We start from the raw sequence: 12,089 nt of genomic DNA on the forward strand, positions 1-12,089 counted from the left end.
AAACGTATCCTATACATAGTGTCACAGTAGTTTTAAAGAAATAATCAAGTTAATTTTTTGCTGGGTTTTCAGTATTGACAAATGTATCTGATGATGTGATACTTACTTCATCCACAAGATTTTTGTAACTTTCCTTCCTTTCTTTTACTTCATAATTTCTTAAAACACCTGCTAGGAGCTCATTAGGTATTTCATCCACAGTACAGTTCCTCTGGGTATGAAAAATATCAGTAGCTTCAATTAGTTCCACATCTTCAGAAGCTTCCAAAAGGCAGGCATCAAACTCATGATCCCATTCAGCATTTGAACTTTTCTTGTTTAGCTTGCTATTTTCTTGCACTGAAGTAAAAGGTATGCTGTCCAATAAGCCTGTAGTATCAACTGTATTTGCTCTTTCTTCAGTGTTATTTTCACCTATTGTACCAACATATTCTTCATCCTTTAAAAAGCAAATGTCAAAATTTACAGTTTTAGATTATACTTTTCTGGTGACATTGCCATATAGAATACCAATTGCATATTGGCTAAAGCTACCCCCCCCAAAAAAAAAAAGTTCTAGGCTTATCTAGCTCTGAACAACACAACACTGCTGGGAGGGTATTTAGGATTTGGATGAGTGGATGATAGTGGAGTATATGAGAAGGAAGCATGCTGGCTGGGAGGTTCTGAAAAGTGAAATCCACACATCTTAAAGCTGCCAAGGTTGAAAAATAGTGCTATAGATGATGAACTGTGAATCGTTTGATGACGGTACTGGGACAGGGGTTGGGCGCCCTAGGATGGTGGCCAGGGCGGAAACCTGCCTTCTGAGAGTACTGTGAGCTAGGCCTTTCTCCAGACCGTGCTGGAGGAATTCCAACACCTGGGGAGCTGAGGCCATTGTCGGGTCTACCTGTGCAGACCGACACCAGGCCACGAAGGAACTCCAGGTCGCATCGTAGATGCGGGTAGTGGACTTCCTTCTAGCGGCCTCAATGGTCCTGATGACTCTAGCGGAGAATTGGGCCTCTCTTAGTTGCTCCCGCTCAAGCGCCAGGCGGTCAGATGGAGCTGCTCTGGGTCTGGGTGCTCCAGGTTCCCCTGGCATAGGGCCACCTCCCCCCGAGGGATTCTCCAATGGGACAGAATCGACATCTCCATTAGGTCCACGAACCAGGGACGCCGTGGCCAGAAAGAGGCCACTAGGATTATCTCTACCCTCTAACATTAGCTTCCTCAGAACCCCGGGAAGGAGGGGAAGAGGAGGGAAGGCGTAGAGACGGCTCGACGGCCCTCTGCAACGCAGGGAGTCGATGTCCTGCGCCCCTTGGGTTGGGAACCGTGAGGTGAACCTCAGAAGCAGGGTGTTCAACAGCGAGACGAAGAGATCCACTGTCAGTCGGCTGAACCTCTGGGAGATCTGCTCAAAGATGCGGGGGTGAAGCTGCCACTCTCTATGGTCTACTGTCTCCCTGCTGAGCCAGTCCGCCTGCTGAATTTCCACTCCGGAGGTGTGTTGTGCTCGAATCGACAGGAGGTTCTGTTCCACCCAGTTTCCCAGACACACTGCCTCGTCGCATAGCACTACGGAGTGGGTGCTCCCTGCTTGTTCATGTGGGCCTTGACTGCCACGTTGTCCGTCAGCACCAGGATGTGTCTTCTGGCGACCATCGTCTTGAACCGTCGGAGAACTAGGTGGATCACTCTGAGCTCCAGCCACTTGATGTTCTTCCGCAGGTCCGTCCTGTCTGGTTCCCTGAACAGGGAACCCTTGGCCAGAGCCGGGGACAACAACCAGCAGAGTGAGAGAAGCACCTGGGGAGTCACAAGGACCCTGAAGCTTGCATCGCTTGTCCTGTTCCTCTGGTGTGGGAGTAAGAACCACTGCAGCTCTCTTGCGTGGAGGTGAGCCCAGGGCACTATCCCGATTCAGGAGATGAACTTGCCGAGTAACCTGGAAAGGAGCTACAGGAACAGATCGAATCCTGCAAATCTCTCGACTCAATTCTACAATAATGTTCCTACACTCCTGTGAGAGGAAGACTTCACATTCCACCGAGTCAATAATGGTCCCCAAATGTTGGAGTCTAGTGGTGGGGACTAGATGGCTTTTCTCAAGGTTGACCGAAAAGCCCAGGGACCGTAAGGTGGAAATGGTGACACTGAGATTGCCTTCTGCTCAAGCTGCCGAGGAGGCTAGTACGAGGATATCATCCAGGTAGCAATGTAACCGAATTGGGATTGCACGAAGGTGGGCAGTAGCCACCGCTAGTACCTTGGTAAATGTTCTGGGGGCTGAAGCCAACCCAAAGGGAAGGGCCCTGTACTGGTAATGAAAACACCCATACGAGAACCTAAGGAACCTACGGTGATCAGGGACAATCATGATGTGGAGATACGCCTCCGTGAGATTAATTGAGGCTAGGAAATCCCCTTGTCTGATCCCCTCCAGGATGGACCTGAGGGATGCCGTCCTAAATTTACGGTATATTAGTCTGGAATGTAACAGTTTGAGGTCCAGGATCGCTCTCCACCCCCCACCCCCCGGCTCTTGGGAACCAGGAAGAGATTGGAATAAAATCCTGATTCTTTCTCCCCCTCCAGAACTGGCTCCACTGCTTTGATATCCAGCAGGTGCCGAATGGCTTTGCGCATGAGGGAGCAATTGACCGGGTTCTTGGAGGGGGGAAAGATCCGGAACCTATTCGGGGGGGCGGGAGCAGAACTCCAACCGAAGCCCAAACCTGACTGTGTGGAGTACCCATGCATCCGTGGTGATGTAATCCCAGCGGTCCGCAAACAAGGAAAGGCGGCCGCTGATCGGGTGATCCGGTCCCCAATCACTTAGTTCTGCGGAAGGGGCAGCCGCCCCCACCTCAAAAGGGCCACTTGCCGGTCTGTTGGAACCTGTATCTGTCCCTGGAAAATTGCCTATCCCCTTGCCTGGGATACCTGGGGGCAAAGTGCCTCTGCTGCTGGAAGTCCTGCTCAGGGAGTCGAAAGGAAGACCTCCTGGGGTAAGGCGCCGGCCGGTGGTCTGAACGCTTGGACGTAGATGGGAAGACCTTACGCTTGTTCCTGTCTTCAATGAGGATGGGATCCAAGGCCAAGCTGAATAGCTTGTCTCCTGTGTAATCAGTCCCTGCCAAGTGCCATTTCGCCCGGGATTCCGCTTGCCAGTTGCGTAGCCACAGCAACCATCTGGATGCTAGAGGAAGACAAGGCTCTGGAAGAATACTTTACCGCGTCCAGTGTGGCGTCCACTGAGAATGGCGGCCGCCATCAACTTCGTAATATCCTGAAGTAGTCTCACGTCCGACACCGGAGTTATATCTCGGAGTTGTTCCAGCCACAGCAGGGTGGACCTGTTGAAAAAAGTGGCTGGGGCCGCTGCTCTGATCACCTAAGACACGGCCTGGAATGTCTTACGCATGATGAGATCCGCCTTCTTATCCTCCACCTTCAAACAGTTGGCGATGCCTCCCATCACTACTGCTGAGGAAGAGGCCAAAGTAAACACTGGAGCGTCCACAGATGGAACCTTTGAAGTTTGGGCAAAGGAGCATTGAGATTGTAGAATCTACGATCGTTGCTCCCTGGAGTGGGAAAGGTACCAGGCTTAGACTATTGAGATCTGAGTACTTCGAGGAAGAGCTCAGGGGTTGGAATCTCCTCCTTTTCAACCTGGGGCCTGTGGGAAGGCCCCTTCTTGATACCCCCCACTCGTGCTAGGAACAGCCACGGCTTGGTTGGGATCAGGAGGGCTGTCCAGATCTGCTGTGGCCTTGGCCTTGCGCAGCAGGGAACTGAACAAGGCAGGAGAAAATAGGCCCGTGATGGCTGGGGCCTCTGGGGCCTGGGATTCTTCATCCTCAGAGAACCCAAGATCCTTCTGTACCTCCTCCTCTGAATCTGACCCCTTGCTAGCAGTGGAAGGGGAGGAAGCTCTGACTCCCTGGCCCCTGTTGGTTCGGGTTGGTCTGGATGACCTCGAGGGGCCCCATGTGAAGACTTTTGCCTAGGCTGTTGAAATTGGTGCTGCATGCCCGAGGAAATCCCTTAGGCAATGGCTCTGGCAATAACATTTTGAAAACACTCTGAGAGCTCTGGGTAGGCAGGGGAGAGGCTGGGTGGCTCCAATACCGAATTAGGGTCAGGGAAATCAGGAACCAAGCGCTGCCTAGGGAAGCTAGTAGTCCTGCGGCCAAAAGGATCTCCCCTTGCCCCTGCGGGGTGAGAGGGCGATGGGGGAGACAAGGGACTACCACCCCCCAGGAGAGCCACGTAGGGAGACCGGAGAGCCAGGAGAAACTAAGTCCAGGTGAGGAGGACTACACGGCGAGCGTGATCTGGACTGGGAAGGACTGATGCTGTCCCTCATCTGCCTTCCAGCCGCCCTGGTGATACAAACCTCTGCTTGGAACCTTCCTTCCTAGAGGACTTGGAGGTGCACTTCCTATGGGTGAGTCTCTCCCTCGTGCCTGGGTTGGCTCCCCGGGTGGGTCCCTTACCCGGGCCTGAACCCCTAGGAGAACAGAGGGGCGCTGCTCCCCCACTCCTCGTGGATTCCGCCATCACGCCCTTAGTCACCATTTGTAGCTTCTCTCTACCTCGCCTTCTGTTCCTACCGGTGTGTAGCTGCTGCGTGGATTTGGTGCTCCTTCGAATCCTCGCGCTCCTCAGCTGTGCCGCCGATCCGCGGCCCACAAGAACACCGGCCCACCGCCGAATAGCTGGGGACCTCCCCGGATTACAGGCGGAGTACAGGCCCAAAGTTACCTCCTGGGTACTGGCAGTGGCTGCGAGCACCTGCGGCCTCTGGTATCAGATCGCCAATCCCTGCGCTCTGCTCGTGCGCCCACACTTCCAAAATGGCGACCGCCGACCACACATGGCCCGAGTTTCTGTTCCGGCTCTGACTGAGCCACCTCCTTTTTGGTCACACGATCACGTCCGCGTGTAGCAACGCCCGGGACGTGCGGCTTGGAGATTTCCCCCCCACCGCAGCCGCTCAGCGGTTTAAGCCCTCAGCCACGCAGCAAGCAAGCTTGTGCTAATGCTGGTAAGACAGGCGCCGCTAAGGGAGGTGAGAGGAGTTCAAGAAAAATCAAACGCTGAGAAAAGTCTCGTACCAATGGAGAGCCAAGAAAATTATTTCCTTCTGGGCCGAAGACTGAAGTTAATCTGGAGAGTCAGAAGGAGGAGCAGAGGGAGTGTCCTCAGGTTTACCTCAGTCTCCGGGCAAATGGGCCGTGTTAATACCCATCAGTGACTCCTCCCACACACCACCTCGGAGACAATACAATATTTTTAATTGCACACTTTACAAATTGTATAGATTCATGCTGAACTTCACTCATTTACAGTTTTGCACAACTATTCCTGGAAATCAAATCCCAACAAAGCTTCAACTGATGTAACATACTTCTAAAGCAGGGCTGTCAAACTCCCGGCCTATGCGCCGCCTGCGTCAGGCGCTGGGCATTACCGGTTTAGCGAAGGGGTAAGTCCCAATACATCACGTGATGACAACGTGACATGAGTTTGACACCCTTGTTCTAAAGGAAGGCTTCCAAATATAGCTTTATAATTACAAAATACAAATATAACAAGATATACTGGTACTTATATAATTCTGTTAATTTATTACATGTATACGTTCCTATTTCATAATTATCTCTTCAGTTAAGCATATGTCTTATGCTGAATTTCAGTATTAACCGAGAAAAACATACCTCTTTGAAAAGGAAGGGCAAGCATACTTCGACTGGTAGTGGAAAACCTATGTCATGAATACAAGTGAAATTATATTAGCAATTTATTTAAAATAAACAATGATAATGGGATAATTACAGAATGTACTCACATTCTGACTTGAAGTTTTCAGCTCTGCAAATAGGATCATGACATTTCTGATACCAATTTTCATTTTTCAAATCTATTATAATCCTTAAAATATAAATGAGATTTTAGAATTACAAAGTTTGTTCTATAATAAATATGAATGTTATTATTTGATGTCTGTATACCAGGAAATTAATTCCCCCCTTTTCTGTTACTGTTAAGAAAAAATAGGGCGATCATAGATATAAAATTAAGCACTAGTGAATGAAATTTGATTTACTGTTCATACTGAACCTCTGTATGCATGCATACACATGTATATGAACATAATGAAGCATCCATATATTGGATTTAGAAAGTTCATATACTTACCATATACTGATGCTGACTAAAAATGATTACCAAACCTTTATTCCCTGTATTCTAACTTATCAAATTTTGCTATACCCTTTTTTTTACAAATTCTAAACATAATTACAAAAGTCTATATGCCATGAAATAAATATAATTTAGATTCCAAAGCGTTAAGTAGATATTAAGAGTAACAAAAGTGAACCTACATTATATTATTACTTTTGTGAGCTCTGCCAATATTTCTGCACCACCGATAGTTGGAGATGTCATATACAATAAGCTGTTCAAGTGAAAAGTAATTCCATCTTCTTATCCCTGAAGAAAAAAGATAGTCTATTTCTTGAAAACAATATAAGTACTTTTAGAAAACCTATTTCTCCTGGATATATTTTTTTACCTCCTTGAACATTATCTTTCTTGATTAAAGTGCGAACAAAATCATCAATTTCTGGGTAAGGTGAACAATGGCATCCTTCTATTGGAGCTGTAAAAGAATAACATGACATCCTTATTCTAACTAACAAATTTAAAAAATCATAGTAAGAACCAGCTAGGATTGATAAGTAATTTGTAAGCTTTTCATAATTATTGTCAATATTACAAAGGCAAGAAACTTAATCTTGCTCAAAGCAAAACACATTTCAAAATCTGCAATATTGTTTCGCGATTACCTTACAGAAAGTTAAACCAATACATATTTTATAGCACAGAAAAGTGCACTCCTGATGCACAGAATTAAGTTTGAAAATTACATTTATTTACATATTGTGAAATACTGCTGTCAGTGCCATACAATTATTACTAGAACCAACATTTCAATTTAATCTAATGGAAATACCCAGACAGCTCCTTGATAGTTTGTCTTCAAAATATAGGGATGGTTCTCTTGCATGTTCTTGGTTATCACAAGTCAAAATTTTTAAGCAGTCTGAAAATCTGATGGAAAACAAGAATTATAAGAATAATTTTTTCCAATTATACTTCATGTATCCTTTCCATTCCATCCCATTGCCCATTAGAAAATGCTATTTTTAGTTTGCAAAGTATTCTGAGAGTGTTTTCACTGTGATATATACTACATATAAAATGACAGAAGTTGACTTAAAGAAATTTCAAGATGCAGACTTGAAACAGGAGACAGGACAATGATTTCCTTCTATGACAGAGCTGTTTATCTTCAAGGATCCAAATCAGAGAAAACTCAACTCCTCACACTAGTAACTCTTAGCATGCTTAAACTCTAGTATACTTCTGTGTAACAGTTGCCTCAAGCATTCCCAACAGACAAAGAAAATCTCTTGCTGCTACAAATAAACATCTTCAATAATAATTAAAAAGGCAATAATTTAAAATTACTACCTTACATTGCAGATCAAGGAGGACAAAAAATACTGTTCATTTATGCAAGAATTATTTACAGCTTTAGGAACAAACTTGTTATCTTCTGCAATATTCAAAATGACAGAGTGTCCTGCTTTTGATGACATGTATAATCGAAAATTTCTATTTTTTGTATAAACTCCTAAGAAAAGAAAAATATAGAAAAGTATGGGGGGTTTTAATCCATGAATACAAAACATTTCAACAACTATTTTTAAGACTATGGATTTCGGTCTGCATAAGAATGTTTAACCCTACTGAATTAAGTCTTCAGTTTATCATGCATTCCTTTAAATACAAAAAGAACATCGAAAATAAGACAAATTATACATGTCATTTCATTTCATTTATTATTAGATTAGATCTAATGTATGTGTTCAAACGTTAAACTAGAATTGTCATTTTAAACTAGAATTGTCATTTTTTAAAAAGAAATACGCATTCCAAAGATTCTCCTTCATGTGGCATAGTTTCTTAAAGAAAGCATTTTTCTGAAACAAGATGGCTAAAAAAAACATTAGTTCGAAGGATTATTTTTTATTTAAATGTGCTTTTCAAATAAATTTCCCCAAATTTGGTAAAAGTGGTTTTTCTTTGGGTCACAATACACAAGCCCACTAAAATGGTTTCCTAGAACAAATGCTGCCTTGAGTTATTTGTAAAAATAATAAAAGCGGGATACTGAAGAAAGAGAAATGATTGCGCTCAGGTCAAACAGTCAAGGCAACATGTTAATTGAAGAGGATTATTTAGAGTTTTTTCTCATTAGCAATTCACAATTCATTCTTGATGTGGTATCTGGGGAGGCCATGGTGCCATTTTGAAGTAGGATTTTCCACACCTGCCTTCATAAAGAACACAAAACTCCTTGCCAGGCACAGAAGACCAGATCCACACATGAAGGTTCAATGAAGCGGATTTATTGCTAAAAGTCTATGTACAGGAATCTTATTAATGGTTAGCACCTAGTTAAGAGTCAGATATGGGTAAGCAGTGCTCGCGTGGGGATTGGACATAGTTTCCTTATGACTTTGTAGAGGTTCCAGATTGATCCCTCTTTTCTCTGTGCTCCCCTCCCCAGTCTTTGCTATTCCTTCTACCTACACTGTTAGAATACTTTATTGGCCAAGTGTGATTGGACACACAAGAAATTTGTCTCCAATTCACAAACTCTTATATAAACAACAAAGTAATAGAATCATAAAATACCAATAGGAAAAGATAATTCGCCCGAACTGGCAGGAAAACAATGCTTTAAAAAGTGAAGGGGGGGGGGGGAGGAAAGCTTCCCACAATCACGTGACTCACAGCTGATCCACATAATCATGGGAAGCTTTCCTCCTGCTTTTTAAAGCATTTTTTTCCTGCCGGTTGGGTGAATAGGCAGGAAAAAAATGCTTTAAAAAGTGGGGGGGAAATGACCACCCCCACCCAGTCACATGATCCCCACCACCACCAAGCCACACCCACAGAACCAGTGGGCAAAAAAAATAGATGTAAATCATGTGACCATGGGAATGCTGCAACGGTCATAAGTGAAAAATGGTCATAAGTCACTTTTTTCAGTGCCGTTATAACTTTGAACGGTCACTAAGTGATGTGCTGTACCGGTAAGTCGAGCAGTACAGATGACAGATTAAATAATTCCTCTGTAAAACTCTATCAGCAGTTCCTGGGGCAGACTGAACTTTTTGCCGAACCCCAAAAATACTTGTGGGTAATGAAGGAAAAGATTTGGGAAACACTGATTTAAATAAATCAAGTTATTATGACTCAATTTAACATTTATTCTGAATTTTGAACTTTTCAAGTTTTGACGTGCTCTTCAGTCTGAATGGTTAGGGAAAATATTTTAGACAACACAGTAGACACTGATATTACTTTTCTTCTGAGATCTCTAATAAATGTTCATAAATGGAAATGCAGCAAATACAAATTTATGGATATATGTAAGCCCAATTTGGTGATTGTATAATTCTAAAATTAATTAGTGCCCTGCAACCTGAAGATTATATTACACATATGCAAAAATTAATTCTTTTTTAAAAAATTATATCAAAAATGATGTAATTGCCTATAATTTTTCTGTATTTGTAGTTGCATATAATTGTACGAACGAAGCCCTATAGATATTCTTCCTATTGCACCATTATAAGATTCAGTATCATACATTGGGAAGAAATTGGGTCAGGCCTACACTGCAGCATCAGATGTCATGTAACACTCAAATTTGTGCTAGAATTTTGAAACATAGAAGTATATTGAAAAAATTAGTTAAGCAATATACGAATATTCCCTGAGTGCATACCTAATTCTACATAGACCAAGATAGAAAAATACAAAATACTAGATTCGGATTTTCAGATAGATACTGTATATTTGCTAGCTATTTTCCAGTGAATGTCATATTTGAAAATAGTAGAACACACAACACAACGCAAGCCAATCGTGTTCTTAACTAATCAACACCTGACTGCTGTTCAATTCATATATATTTGCAATAGCTGTTCATAGCTTTTTTAGATCTTAAAATGTCATCAGGCACATTGACGTTTCATAGTTAAGAACATATCCATTAATCGTCTTACACTATGAAAATGCTTTGTCCCAATACGCTAATTCTGTAGTAAACACTACACAAGCCATGAATTACTGTTTTCAAAGCTGCATGTCTCACGGAAAGAAATATTTGCAATCTTAAACAATCCTGGCATGCTATGCAAAGCCTAGACAGTATAATATTTAGGTTTATATTTACCAAGATCCACAAACAGTTGTTTTTCTCCTTGTTTACCATTCACTATTAAAAAAGAAAGATCTGGATTTTCTTCTGAAGTTCTTTTTTCTGATATTTTGTAAGAGTTCAGTTTCAAGTTTTGACCTGCATCTTTGACTAAACTCTCGTTTTCAAAACATGTAGGCAAACCAATGGTAGTTTTATAACACCGACCAACAGAGTTGATGTTTTGGGGGTCCATTGCATCTTTATTCTTAGTTAAAAGAATAGCAGGTTGCAAAATTGTTCTTAAAAAGTTACCTTTAAGATAATCAGAATAGAGAAAAACAGTATATAAACATTTGGAAAATCACCATAAAAATCTGTAATTTTCTCTTGTAAAGTGTTTAAAATGACAATATTTGTTATACAAACTGAACGGTATAGTTTATAAAAGCAACTGAATTGGGACATGCATTTCAAATATGAAAAAATATTTACCTATGTGGATATTATTCTTAAATGCAGCATTTTCAAGTAGAAATATTAAATGGCAGCTATATTTTTCTTCAGTGCTGGAATCCAATTTCAAAATATTCTCAGCAGAGCATTTTATTTCATAGTATTCATCTAGTTTTCTACCTATAAACTTAAAAAAAAAACCAATCACAATGACACTTCTTCATTTTATATTTATGTATGTCCATATGTAAAGGCAGACAATCAAAACAAATAGTTCCATATACTAGCAGCAATCCACAACATTCTTATGGATTTGAGAGCTTTTTCAAAAAAATATTGGCCTCAGAACCACTCAGAATGTACATTAATAATTTTAATTATCATATGTAAAAATTATGATACATTGTAAGTTAAATAATTCTTATATAACTTCCTCAAACAAATAATATTTTCTAAAGCTGTAATGAAACTTATTTTCAGGTTTAAACTTGAATTTATAGAAAGCTTTACAGCTTCTATTGGCTATTAATTCTGACAATCTATTATTACAATTAATTTGTAATTGCAATTCTCCTTTTAAAAAATACCTTAATTAGGTCTGCTACCATCTGATTTGTGTTGGCTCCCTGATTTGTTGGTTTGTAGAATTCCAAATCAAAGTAAAGCTTGCAAACAGCTGTTTCTGGGATGATTTCATAGCAGTGTTTCAGTTTTGTTCCGTGTTTGCTACATTGAAAACCAGAAATATTGTCATCATAATTAGGTAAACTATTTCTCCCCTGTACAATACTGTTGACTAAAGATTCCCCCATCCACAACTATCAGCAGTTTTAACTAATGCAGATAATGGTGAAGGATGTGAGAGCTGCCATTCAGTAACTCAATAGTAACAACTAGAAGGTCTTGGGTTCCTCAGCCAGCTTTAACTAAAACATAGTAGAGCTCTGTGATCTATAGAACCATCACAATACTAATCAGGGCATTGTATTATTGTTGCAGAAATGCTATATAAGATATTTATACAATATTTTACAATCTTCCTTTTTGTTTGTTTGTTTCTGACCTGACAATTGTGGAAAACCACAATATATCAGGAAGGAATGCCAAATGTCAGCTGCTTATTTAGGCAGACCTTCATGAGTCACCATGTAAAGAATATATAATCTCTAGGTATTCATATTAAGCCTTAAATATCCCCAGGGCCTTTCAAAAACTTTCAAATGAGACTGAAAGGGGAAATCATGAACTCTATTTACTTAATTTAAATGTATTATATCAAATTTATTTGTATCTTGGCTTTGTTGACTTGTTAGTCTATTTCATGCATTTCTCATTTTTAAAGGACCACCTTAAA

The 12,089-nt window shown here is 41.6% G+C and overlaps 1 protein-coding gene across 7 annotated transcripts in view; it reads right to left on the reverse strand.

Annotated features, from left to right (window-relative positions):
* PRIMPOL (primase and DNA directed polymerase) overlaps positions 1-12,089 on the reverse strand; it is a 19,416-nt gene continuing 7,327 nt past the window's right edge. For all 7 annotated transcript variants that reach the window (XM_081959266.1, XM_081959264.1, XM_081959268.1 and 4 more), the window contains 10 exons: positions 11,323-11,461; positions 10,775-10,922; positions 10,316-10,594; positions 7,537-7,699; positions 7,016-7,113; positions 6,575-6,661; positions 6,384-6,492; positions 5,846-5,928; positions 5,715-5,761; positions 1-439 (listed from right to left, as the gene is read on the reverse strand). In XM_081959266.1, the coding sequence (XP_081815392.1) occupies positions 50-439; positions 5,715-5,761; positions 5,846-5,928; positions 6,384-6,492; positions 6,575-6,661; positions 7,016-7,113; positions 7,537-7,699; positions 10,316-10,594; positions 10,775-10,922; positions 11,323-11,461 (1,543 nt within the window). In that variant the 3' untranslated portion in view covers positions 1-49. The remainder of the gene's footprint in view (positions 440-5,714; positions 5,762-5,845; positions 5,929-6,383; positions 6,493-6,574; positions 6,662-7,015; positions 7,114-7,536; positions 7,700-10,315; positions 10,595-10,774; positions 10,923-11,322; positions 11,462-12,089) is intronic.

This window comes from Natrix helvetica (assembly GCF_964273705.1).
Source record: "Natrix helvetica genome assembly, chromosome: 7".
Taxonomy (NCBI): domain Eukaryota; kingdom Metazoa; phylum Chordata; class Lepidosauria; order Squamata; family Natricidae; genus Natrix; species Natrix helvetica.